Source organism: Ursus arctos, unplaced genomic scaffold, assembly GCF_023065955.2.
Source record: "Ursus arctos isolate Adak ecotype North America unplaced genomic scaffold, UrsArc2.0 scaffold_28, whole genome shotgun sequence".
NCBI classification, from domain to species: Eukaryota; Metazoa; Chordata; class Mammalia; order Carnivora; family Ursidae; genus Ursus; species Ursus arctos.
The window spans coordinates 12116287-12129590 of NW_026622963.1; the positions used below are offsets into that span (position 1 = coordinate 12116287).

Below are 13304 nucleotides of genomic sequence, written 5' to 3' on the forward strand. Positions count from 1 at the left end.
CCCAAATGCTTTATTTTAAAGAGATCTTAATTTTTTCTAATTGTGGTTTTATAAACTGTGGTACTTTTCAGTAGTTCTTCTGTCATGGTTGAAAGAGGACTGCTATATAATAAAGGTAAAAATAAACTGAAATTATAAAATCTTTCCTGTTGTAGATAAAACAGGAGGAAAATTGACTCAGGCCATCAACACTTGTTAGCATCGGTATATATAGAACCACTTATTAGATATAGGGTAAGACACAAGGGGAATGGAAAACACAACATCTCTACCCTGGGGGTGCTTAAGTTTAGTTGAGGGTCATTATAAGTATGTATTTTAAAGTTATTTTAAAACAAACTACATGTTAGTGACAAATAGTATAATTGCACATGCATGTAGGAGGAACTTGAATACTGTTATAGTGAGTTTGCTAGAGATGGTGTCATGTACCAAGCTCAGGAGATGCCATGGGGTAAGCTCTGTGTAGAAAGCAGTGTAGAATTCAGCTTTCTATTTGTGTGATAAAAGTAACTTGGGGTGCCTGGATGGCTCAGTGGGTTAAGCATCTGACTTCTGCTAAGGTCATGATCTCTGGGTCCTGGGATGGAGCCCAGCATTGGGCTCCTGGCTCAGTGGTGTGTCTGCTTCTCCCTGTCCCTCTGTACCCCCACCCCTGCTCGTGGGCATGCGCATGTGCACTCTCTCTCAAATAAATAAATCTTTAAATTAAAAAAAAAAAAAAGCAACACTTCATTTTTTTTATTACACTTAGATGATGTTATCATCTAAGGAAACCTTTGAGTCTAGAAAGCGTGGACATTCAGACTTCACTAACTCTGTTTTAGAGCCCTAGAGTCATAGAATTTTAGACTAAAACTAGGAATTCTCTTTCTGTCATTTGTGAGATGAAGTAACTGAGACCTGCGGATATTGTGGCTTTCCCAGTGGTCTCTGCTAGTGAGGGCAAAGTTAGCACACGTATCTGTTGCAGAGATGTTATATGCACATACAAGGAGAAGCATTTACTAATTGTGTTGCTCCCGCACATATTATACAGGCTATGCTTCACCTTTCTCTTCTTGTTTTGCGGTTACATAGGATTCCATTAATATGGATGAGATATAATTAATAGACCTATCCCCTGTTGATGGATATTTAGGTTAGTTTTGATCTTTCTTAACGCAGTACTGAGTTTTTAAAAAGGTGAAAACGTCTCCTTTGAAATTTTTTCTTTCATATACATTAAATATATACATGTATAATCTTTTTTAGTATTTGAGAATTTTACTACTCTTCTGAATATTTTTCTGTTTTACCTAAATTCAGTAATCTATGATGGTCACACTGTGTGAGTGACGTTCATTAAAGCAAATATCATATCTTATAATTCAACATACTGAGTTAAGATGGTTTATTACTGTAAAACTCATAAAAACCTTGATGTAGTTAGAGTAATGATAGACTCTTACTTAATCTCAAAGACTATCCAAAAAGTTGTGCTTGAAGTTGTAGTATGTCTAAAGAGGTATATGAAATATAAAATACTTGAATTAAAATTTCTGCAGAATATGCATTTTGAGAATGTTAGTGTTGATAGTTGATAGCCATCCATAAGTGTGTATGTGTGTAATTCACTGCTATTTTTGCTTTTAGAACCTTTTGCCCAGAATAGCAGCCAAACTTGATGTTGCCCCAATTTCTGACATCATTGCAATCAAGTCTCCTGACACATTTGTGAGAACTATTTATGCAGGTGAGTACCCAAAGCAAATAATTAATCAGTGTGTTAACTTTTCGTGAATTTTAAAAGCAGAAATTAATTTGAAGATAGTATTTTAAACAAGTCATATACTTTAAATAGACCATCTTAAAGGTTTCTGAGAAAAATCTCAATCTGAGATTTGCTGCTGGATCACGACATGATGTTCTGTTTGATAGATCTAGAACACAGTTCTTTCCTGCTTGGTTGTTCAGTTTACAGAGCAATGAGATTTTTCCAGTCATCAATAAAAATTAGATTCACTATTCAATACATTTTGTAAGTGGCACCTGGAGAAGCAAAACTTTCCCATTTAAAAAAATTGTATTCTTAATCTTCACTGCTTCTACTCCATTTCCATCTGCATTAAGAAATTCATATCAGTGTCTCTTTAGTTGATTGATCTTCTGCTAAGCAATCTGGTCTCTAGTGGGACTAGAGAAGGCAGTGAACTCTTTGTTCTTTCTGATAGAAGTTTTGTGTTTCAGTTTAATGGTCAGTTCTCAAATTAGATCTTTCATCTTTGGTAGAGGTTGAGGGGAAATATTGGTCAAGTTTAGGGCACTCTTACATGATTGCCAATCCGTAAGAAATGTCTTAAATTCTTTTAAAATCTTGGCACATCACACCTCTTGTTCTTTATGCCCTATCATGTTTTCTTTCTTTTTTAAAAAAAGATTTTATTTATTTGAGAGAGAAGGAGAGCGCCCGTGCCTGCAAAAGCCAGGGAAGAGGAAGGGGCAGAGGGAGAAGCAGGCACCCCTTGGAGCAGGGAGCCTGATGCCTGCCTGATTTCAGGACCCTGGGATCACAACCTGAGCTGAAGGCAGGCGCTTAACTGACTGAGTCACCCAGGTGCCCTTGCCCTATCATGTTTTAATTTATTAATTAAATTATTATTTATTATTTATTAATTAAATTATTTATTAATTAATTCCTCTCTTGGTAAGCCTAGTGGCTGCATTCTTAAGTTGTTGCTGCTCATATTCTTGAGTTACTGACTGTGTTTTTGGAGAAGGAAGCTTTTGTTTATATTCCTTTTAGGAATATTAGTGTGGCTGCCTAGCCTATTCCAATTTCGTGCTTCCAGGCAGGTCAGCACTTGCCCTGCTTTTAAAAAATCCAAGGTTATACAGGTATCCACTGATAAGTTTCTTCGGTGTTATGGTCCTTTTTCCTGTACTTAGTAGAGGTAGAAAACAACTGGTTCGTAGTTATTTCTTCCTTGTTTTCATGAGGTAAATTCTGAACCTCAAAGGATTACTCGCCTTTCAACGGTGTTTTTAAAAAAATAAATTTTGTATTTCAGGAAATGCTTTATGTACGGTGAAGTGCGATGAGAAAGTGAAGGTGTTTTCTGTCCGAGGAACATCTTTTGAAGCTGCAGCAACAAGTGGAGGTAGTGCCAGTTCAGAAAAGGGTGAGTGTTCATTTGAAGTTTGTGTTTGTTTTGTTTCTTGTTTTTTAGTTCACTGATTATATTAGAATAAGAGATGGCCTCTGATTAAATTTCTTTTTTTTTTTTAAGATTTTATTTATTTATTCGACAGAGATAGAGACAGTCAGCGAGAGAGGGAACACAAGCAGGGGGAGTGGGAGAGGAAGAAGCAGGCTCATAGCGGAGGAGCCTGATGTGGGGCTCGATCCCATAACGCCGGGTTAGGGGCTCGATCCTATAACGCCGGGATCACGCCCTGAGCCGAAGGCAGACGCTTAACAGCTGCGCCACCCAGGTGCCCCTCTGGTTAAATTTCTTAAACAGTGTCTGAGAGCTCAGTCTAAATAATATTCCCAAGCTTTCCAAAAGGAAGAAGTATTTATAATGTGCCTTTTTCATATCTTTTTTGTACTAGTATAGTTGCTTTGGTAGATCAAAGGGGTGTTATTTTACTTTTTTCTCATTATTTTCTATTATAATACTGCGAGACTCAGTATAGTGGAAGAATGTAATTAATAGTGAATGTACAGAGGGTGTTATTCTTTAGTATATATAGGTACCTTATTTGAACCTCATAGAAGGTTATTCCAGTTTTATAGGTAGACTCAGAGAATTAGATGACTTCTCAAAGTTCATATAGCTAATGAGGTAAAGGCTGGACTCTAATCCCTTCATTTTTTTCCAAAAAATCAGAAAGAATGATATTAGAAGCACAAAAAATTCACAGTAACTAACAAACAAATTTCATGGAATTCTCTATGTGTGTCTCTTAAAAATTACTGCTACTGAATTTTAACTCACGGTCATGGTTTTGTTATCTCTATCAATGTATGCAGCACCAAGTCCTTCCCCAGTGGGGATAGCGGAGTGGCTTGACCAGAAATTAACAAAAAGTGATCGGCCAGAGCTAACTGGTGCCAAAGTGGTGGTATCTGGTGGTAAGTGGAATATTGTAATTTATTAATTTTAAAAGATGTTGTAAACTTAAAATCTTTGATTTTGTTAGTATTTATTTTAGAGGAGCACAGTTTTTTTGTTTTTTGTTTTTTCAAATGTGAGAAGTAGGTAGGTTGCAAGTATTATTCCCATTTTACCAATTAGGAAAATGAAATCATGAGCTGGATAAGATTTGGGCTCTCAGATGCACATCTGTTTCGCTGGCACCAGGGGGAGCATGGTACAAGTCGTCTCCACAGCTGTATAGAATGGAGTTTATGTTTCCTTTATAGGATGAAGTTTATGTTTACTTAATTTGGTTTTTTGTTTTTTTGTTTTTTTCGTCTTCTTCAATAAGGTCGGGGTTTGAAGAGTGGAGAGAACTTTAAGTTGTTATATGATTTGGCAGATCAACTACATGCTGCAGGTAAAGTTGTTTTCTTTAGTAGAAAAATACTCCCTTTTTGTCGGAAGTATTTTTTCTTTATTATCTCATTTATATGTAAGTCACGCAAGGCTGCAGATTATTTTGCTTTCTCTGGTTTTCAGCTTTTCTCTCTAAAATGGTTTTTCTTAGTCTCCAAGTAAATGGTATAGCATTTAGTGTGGAGAGAGTCCTTGTGCTTTTTTATTGTTTATGCGACGCTCTTATATTTGCGAAATCTTTGTTGTTTTTCCATTTATTTGTTTGTTTGTTTATTAAAGATTTTATTTATTTGAGAGAGAGAGAGAGAACGAGAGTGGGGTGAGGAGCAGAGGGAGAAGCAGACTCCCTACTGAGCAGGGAGCCTGATGCGGAGCTCAATCCCAGGACTCTGGGATCATAACCTGAGTTGAAGGTAGCCACTTAACTGACTGAGCCACCCAGGCGCCCCTGTTTTTCCATTTAAAAAAATTAAATGACAGCTTCAGTGCCTACTTTTGATTTTGGCTCAGGTCATGATCTCAGGATCGTGAGATGGAGCCCCATGGAGCCTGCTTAAGATTCTCTCTCTCCCCCACTCTCCCCTCCCTCCCTGCTTAAGATTCTCTCTCTCCCTTTCCCACTCCCTCCCCATCTCTCTTAAAAAAAGAAGGTCTCCATTCTTTTCTTTCTTCCCCTTTTTAAGAGTTTTGTGTATAACTTTCTAGGTTTTTATATGCATTTAATATTATATATTAGCTAATATTAATAATTTATATTAGCTAATATATCTGCTCATAGAAACAGTAATGGTTTTGTCTGAATAAGAGCATGATATTGATTCTGTAATCAGATGGTTTTATTTGAGGGTGTTTATTTCATTCATTTATTCTTTAATTGAACAAATATTTATTGAGTGTCTGGCATATGTCAGGAAATAGCAGTGAGCAAAATAAGCAGTCTCTGCCCTTGTGGAAGTTACATTTGTATTTGGGTGAGACTAGACTTGTATTAGTTTTCTGTGGCTACTGTAACAAATTGCTGTAAACTCTGTGGCTTAAAACAGCAGAAACTGATTCTCACAGTTCTAGAGGCCAAAAGTATGTTGAAATCATGGTGTTGTCAGGACCACCCTCTGGGAGTAAGTCTGTTCGTTTGCAGTTTTTAGAGGCTGCCCCAACATTCCTGGGCATGAGGCTGCATCCATCACTCCAGTCTGCCTCCGTCGAATCACCTTCTTCTCTGTGTATCCGTATCAAACCTCCCTCTATATCCCTTTTATAATGATACATGTGATGACCTTTAAGGGACAACCTAGATAATTCAGGATAAGCACCCTCTCTTAAGATCCTTTATATCGTATCTGCTGCCATGTTGGTAATACAGATTCTGGGGATTAGAAATGAATATATCTTTAGAGGGGCCATTTTTCTGCCTACCACAGACACTAAATATAATAAATTAGTATATAATAGTATGTTAAAGGTAATAAATGCTATGAAAAGGAGGAGGAGTTTAGAGAGGGAAGATGTCAGTTTTAAGTAAGATGGTCAGAGGAGGCCTTAATAAGGAGACATCTGAACAAAGGTTTTTTTGTTTTTTAAGATTTTATTTATTTATTAGAGAGAGATAGCAAGAGAGGGAACACAAGCAGGAGGAGTGGGAGAGGGAGAAGCAGGCTTCCTGTTGAGCAGGGAGCCCAATGTGGGGCTCAATCCCAGGACCCCGGGATCATGACCTAAGCCGAAGGCAGATGCTTAACAACTGAGCCACCCAGGCGTCCCTGAACAAAGATTTGAGAGAGGTGAAGAAGCAAGCCATGAGGAGATCTGAGAGAGAGAGAGAATGTTTCAGGTGGAGGGACCAGTAAATTACAAAGGGTCCAGCTAAGGGTTTATGTCTGGTTTATGTGATGAATAGCAAGGAGGCCAGTGTGGCTGGAATAGGAAGTGCAGAAAGGGATTGTAGTAAGAGATAAGATTAGGAGTAATAGACCAGACCACATAAGGCATTATATGCCTTAGTAAAGAGATTGCTTTTCTCTGGATGAAATGGGAAACCATTGAAAGGTTTGAGTAGAAGAGTCACATAACCTGACACTCTAGCTACAGTTTTGAGCATAGATATGTGTAGGGGGTAAGTACATTAACAGGGAGATCGATTAGGAGGCTGTTTTAATCATTCAGGTGAGAGATACTAGTGGTTTGGATCAGGTTAGTAGCAGTAGATGTGGGGAGAAATAGTTTCAGGATATATAGTTGAAGGTAAAGAAACTGGGATTTCTTGGCAGATTGGATATATGTATTATGAGAGAGAGTTTTTATCTGGCATTTGGTAGGATGAAGTTACCATTAGCTGAGAGAGTAAAGACCCCAGGTGGCACAGTTTCCAGGGAGAGATCAGGAATTCCATTTTGGGCATATTAAGTTTTGAGCTAACAATAAACATATAAGTAGAAATGTCAATTAAACTGTTGGTATAGGAGTGTAGAATTCATTGGAGAAGTTTGGGCTGGAGTATAAATTTGGGAATCAGTTTCATTTAGATGGTATTTGAAGCCATGAAACTGGATGACATCACCAAGGGAATGAGTGTAGATAAAAAAGAGGTCCCAGGACTGAGCCCTAGACACTGTAAGATTAAAAGATAGGGGAGAAGGAGAGAAAGACGACCAAAAGGAGTGTGGTAAGTAAGGCAGGAAAACCAGGACAGCGAACATGATGTTTTGGAATCCAAGTGAAGTGTTTTAGTCAGGCATTGTCACAGGTCAAGGAGGATGAGGACTGAGAGTGACTAATTGATTTAGCCACTTAGAGGTCATTGGTGACTTTGAGCATTTTTAGTGGAGTAGTGGGAGCAAAAACCTGAGTGGAATGAATTTAAAAGAATGATCCTAAATGGTGGTTACATGACTGCATTCACTTTATGATAAACCATTGAGCAGTACATTTGTGATTTGCATGTGTTTCTATACGTGTGTAATGTTTTAATAAAGTTTTTAGAAATAGATTGGGAGGCCTGGAATTGGAATCAGTGAATACAGATAACTCTTTAGAGAGATTTTGCTATGTGGGAAAGCAGAGAAATGAACAATGTTTAGGGGGGAATGGGCCAACAGAGGAGCGTTTTAAAGGGGAGACAAATAATAGCATGCTTCTGTGTTGATGGGAATGCTCCAGTTGAGAGGGAAAAATTAATCACGCAGGAGAGGGAGGGGGGAGTTGCTGGAGTGATGTCCTTAAGTAGGCAAAAAAAGAGTAGGGACACAGCTGCAGGTTGATGGGTGTGTGTTAGCTGGACCATGTGGAAGTTCTCTTGTGATGATTTCAGTTTCTTAAATGAAATAGGAAGCAAGGTCATCAGCTGAGAGTAAGGATGTTAAAGCATATTGGACGTTTGACGAGAGAAAAAAAGATGTGGAATTATAGTTTAGGAAACAGAGAATTAAGGCCTGTTTATTTACGTTAACACAGCTTAGTGTTGGTGTTTTTCTCCAGTTATGCTGAACTACAGGAGGACAGGTTTGGAAAAGGTAGAGAGGTTGTTTAATCTGTTAACTGGAGATGGAGATTTTTCCAGTTGAGTGTGATGATGAAGGCAAGGAGATTGAAGGCATATGCAATGAAGTGATTAGAGTCATTGATCATAGAATTTAAGCTAGGTAAAGAGGAGGCAACATACTGGGGGAGAGGGTCAGCAAATAGAAATGTAGATCCCGGTGAAGCTCAGAGGCTTGTTGGAGCTGGGTGCAAACGGAGTCAGATGGAAAGAGGTTACAGAGAGACATAGGAAATTGAGATTATCTAGGAATATTGGTAATGGAAAGGTTGGGGACGTGACCATGGGTGTGGCCGAGGACACAGATGATCGGAGAAGAGTTTAAGGAACCAACAGGCCAGGTGTTGAAATCTCTGAGAATTAAGACTAGTACTAGAAAAATGGCCCAGAAGCTAAAATGAAGGGGATTGGACTCGTGGTTAATAGCTGACACAGCAATAAATGGGTGACATGATCTGAAGAGATCTGAGATCCAAAGCTGAAGGCTTTTACGCAGGAAGGAGGGAGAACTTTCTGAAGGTGTCAGTGAAGAGTCCCACCTCCAGGCCCAGTGGTATGAAGATGGTGGCAGACAGAGCAACATCTGCTGGATGGGACTGCAGGGGAATCGTCCTCAGGGAGCATCTAGACAAATGGCAAGATGGGTATAGATTAGGGAGCATGCCAGGCGTTATGGAGATTAGTGTGTGGATTATGAAGGATAACCTTTGAGTCTGGGCCTTGTTGTAGTGACTGAAGTAAGTAAAGGGCCAGTCCTCACTGACTCAGGTAGTGTTGAGACTGTGAGCGTTAGGAGGTAGTGAGGAATACTATTTGTGGCTTCCTCTTGTCCTCTCTACATGAAGATGAAAAGGACCTGAGGCTCATTCTTGACCCCTGCAGTGAGAGAGGTGACATTACTCCAAGTCCAGGGCTCCTTGTTGACTCCTGCTAAAGGAGGATAAAGGGCTACTTAACTTCTCATTTTTTTTAGATAAGTTAAAGCTTATGTTATGTGTAACTTGTCTTTATCTGATTACAGGAGATAATGATATAGTACCTTCAAAAGTTGTGAGGTTATTGCATGAAGGAGCATTTTTAATGGCATGCCAAACAGATTATGTTTTATGAATGCCTAGATGCCTTTTTGATAAAGCAAGCAGAGGACTTCAGCCAAATTTAAAATTTTAAATCTTTGGGTACAAGTAGAAGGCATTTCTTTAAGTTTTGTGTATAAAATTTACTAGTACTTCATTTTAGAATTCTTGATCAGTGATAAGGGGATTTTTTTTTTAAACAAGGCCTTTATAAAATAAATTTGTAAGTGTACTTATTAGTGTCTTTTTATACAGTTATTAGTGAATATTCCAACCAGGTGATGAATAGGGCTTAAAAAAATGACAAATATGTTTTCTCCTTTAGTTGGTGCTTCTCGTGCTGCTGTTGATGCTGGCTTTGTTCCCAATGACATGCAAGTTGGACAGACGGGAAAAATAGTAGCACCAGTGAGTATTGCAATAAAATATGCCATGCAAAATTCTGCGGGGATAAAAAGGGTGTGTGTGTGTGTGTGTGTGTGTGTGTGTGTGTATTTGTTGAATAACCATCTCAAATACTTCTCAGTGTATCTAAGCAGTTAGCCATTACAGTGGTGAACGTGTCCTCACAAGGTCTGTGGATTTCTTGGGCTCAGTAAAATGCTTAGTAGTTCTTAAATCCAGCATTGTCTTTCAGATTTTTTTCTTTTTTTAAAGATTTTATTTATTTATTCGACAGAGATAGAGACAGCCAGCGAGAGAGGGAACACAAGCAGGGGGAGTGGGAGAGGAAGCAGCAGGCTCATAGCAGAGGAGCCTGATGTGGGGCTCGATCCCATAACGCCAGGATCATGCCCTGAGCCGAAGGCAGACGCTTAACCGCTGTGCCACCCAGGTGCCCCTGTCTTTCAGATTTTTTTAAGTTTAATTAAATTTCAATGTCTTGGAGTGCCTGGGTGGTTCAGTCGGTCAAGTGTCCGACTCTTGATTTTAGCTCAGGTCGTGATCTCAGGGTCATGAATTCTAGCCCCACGTCGGGCTCTGCGCTCGGCCTGGAGTCTGCTTGGGATTCTCTCTCTCCCTCTCTCTGCCGTTCTCTCCCTCTCTTAAAAAAAAAAAATTCCAGTGTCTTTCAGATTTTTTTAAAGCAGTAGAACACTGTCAAATTCACATAAAATCTTTAAAAAATTCATATCACAACAATGGGTATAAAATAATATTTTATTAGTAAATGGATTTTGTAAGTTCACATTAGCATATATTTACCATAAAGCCTATTTATTATTAGTAAAAACTGTATTAATGAACACAGAATCTTGAAATCAGGAGCTATGAATAATAGTTGTTCATCCTAAACACCTACTTTATTTCTGTTATTATGTCTAGCTGCATGAAATTCAGAAAATTCTGATCCATATAAATAAGTGATACTAGAATATTCTTCAGTTAAACCTATCCAAAACTTAAAAAATAAATACTTTGGTTTCAAAGTTCAGTCACTAACCTTATCTAATGATTGTTCACATTACATGAGTAGACATCTTCAGGCTTGAATTTACAAAAGATCAGAGCCACAACATTCCTAATTAATAATACTTCTACAAGAAATTTAGAATGCACTGAGTTATTTAGTTTCACGGAAAGGCAGCACTTGTTAAGTAGAACAGCTGAATGATGGAATGACCAGTGGCATCCTTATCTGTATCGAAAATAAATGTCATACAGTCAGTCAGCTTTCTTCAACACTGCCATTATCAATATAGAATCATTTACATTTTTTTCATAAGGAATGTAAATATTTTAAACACTTTAAAGACTTTCTTTAATGTAAATCATATAATCCCCGGAGTTTCTGATTCACTAATTCTGAGTTAGGCCTGGTCATGTATATACGTATGTATTTATATGTGTGTGTGTATGTGTGTGTGTTTAAGCTTTAAAACTTTTGAAAGAATCTAGGGGCACCTGGGTGGCTCAGTTGGTTAAACATCTGGCTCTTGGTTTTGGCGCAGGTCATGATCTCAGAGTAGTGAGGTCGAGTACCTTGTTGGAGCCCTGCCCTGACCATAGAGCCTTCTTAATATTTTCTCCCTCTCCCTCTGCCCTTCCCCTGTCTGCTCATGCACGTGTGCATGCTCGCTCTTTCCTAAAAAAAAAAAAAAAACCCAAAAACCTTTTTGAAACAATCTCAAGTGTACAGAAACCTGTGAGTACAGACCAAAAACCTTTATTTTTGTGGACCATTTGAAAGTAAGTTGCTGAGATGATACTCCATCATCCCCAGATATGTTATGTAGAGCATTCTCCTATATAACCACCATACAACTTTTAAAATCAGGACATTACGACTGATACATTAATTCCATCTTATCATCACATCCCATTCAGGTTTTGCCTGTTGTCCAGTAATGTCCTTTATAGCAAAAGGCTTTAGCTTAGAATCACATGATGCATATAGTTGTCATGTATCCTTCCATCTTAAACAGTTTCTGTCTTACCTTGACTTTCATGACCTTGGCACTTCTGAAGATTATAGGATAGCTATTTTGAAGAGTAAAATGTCCCTCAAATTAGGTTTGTCTTGTTTCCTCACAATTCAATTTAGGTTATATAATATATTGTTATATATTATATATATTTGACGGGAATATCACAAACGTATTTCATCCTATCAGGTGGTATACAATTTCATTTTGTCTTATTACTAATGATTTTCACTTTGATCTTTTCATTAAAGTGATATCCGAAATTTTTCTGCTATAAAGTTACTTTTCCCTTTGTAATTAAGAAATGTTTTATGAGGAGGTACTTTGAAATGATGTGAACATTGCAATTGTCCTTAGACTTTCAATTCATATATTTATATCAGTATGGACTTTTGATTCCCATTTTACTGAGTGGGTGAAAATCTGTCATTATTATTGTTGTACACATTGTCCCACATTTGGCCAGTAAGAACCTCTTAAAGGTGGCTTCCATGTCTTTTTTGACATGTTCCCATCTTTCTCTGAGCCCATTCTTACTTTCTAACAGAACAATATGTTCCAGGCTCATTTTGTATTTTTCTTATGTCAGCCCTGGAATCTGTCTTTTTGCGAAAGAGCCCTGGTTCCTTTTAGTGAAGAATAGTATTTAGCAGCCAACAGCTGGTTGTTAGCTGCTTTCATTGCTATTGGGATGTTGTTATTCCCAGGACCTCTCAGTGAAAAAAGCTAGGGAATGTGTGTAGCTATGTGTATGTGTAGGCACACACACACGCATTTATATCTGTATTTCTGTATCAGTCTCTATTCTGTATATTGAAAACCATAGTTCACTTTGATACTGCCAATTCCAGTCTGATACTGCAGGATCAATTCTAGTTCTTTCCCTTTCCCTGTTTGTAATGCCCTCCCTACAGGGAAAAACCTGGACCCTTCCAAATAGATACCCTCCCCACTTTGCTTGGGCTTGGATACTCCTGTCTGGATCATTTCTTCCCAAAGTACAATTTTACATTTCCACCAACTATGTATCTGGGTTCCAGTTGCTCCTCATTTTTACCAACATTTGGTGTTTTAGCTGTTGAATGGTGAATGTGTAGTGCTACCTTATTGTGGTTTTAATTTGCATTTGCCTGATATCTAATGATGAACATTGCTGTGTTTTGGGGAGTCACATGTCTTCCTTATGACGTGTCTGTTTAATTCTTTGACCCTTTTTTATTGCTTGTCTTTTTGTTATTGAAATGTCACCGTTATGTATATGTTATATATATATGATTAAATTACTTATATAATTATATATTAAGATACATGAGCTTCTTGTCAGATATGTTTTGCAAATATTTCTCCCAAGATGTGGCTTGCCTATTTGTTTTCTTAATGGTATCAAGTCGAGGAACTTCCCTCCATTTTGTTGAGGGTTGTTACCATGAATGGTTGTTGTATTTTGTCAGATGTTTTTCTCCATTTTTTGAAATGATCATATGTTTTTTTTCTCCTTAATTTTGTTAATATGATGAATTACATTGTTTGATTTTTTAGTGTTAAAGCACTTTGAGTTACTGTGATAAACCCTACTTGATCATGATATCTTTTTAATATATTGCTGGTTGTGATTGGTATTGTGCTAAGGATTTTGGGGTCTGTCTTGATCAAAATAATCTGTAACTTTCTTTTTAAAAAATATTTGTCTAATTTTGGTATCCACGTTAATGCTGGCTTCATAAAA

At 37.8% G+C, this 13304-nt stretch overlaps 1 protein-coding gene across 3 annotated transcripts in view; it reads left to right on the forward strand.

Annotated features, from left to right (window-relative positions):
* Window positions 1–13304, forward strand: part of ETFA (electron transfer flavoprotein subunit alpha) — a 76095-nt gene that overhangs the window by 22134 nt on the left and 40657 nt on the right. For all 3 annotated transcript variants that reach the window (XM_057303741.1, XM_026489481.4, XM_048221459.2), the window contains exons 5-9: window positions 1636–1735; window positions 3051–3161; window positions 4016–4117; window positions 4474–4542; window positions 9478–9560. In XM_057303741.1, the coding sequence (XP_057159724.1) occupies window positions 1636–1735; window positions 3051–3161; window positions 4016–4117; window positions 4474–4542; window positions 9478–9560 (465 nt within the window). The remainder of the gene's footprint in view (window positions 1–1635; window positions 1736–3050; window positions 3162–4015; window positions 4118–4473; window positions 4543–9477; window positions 9561–13304) is intronic.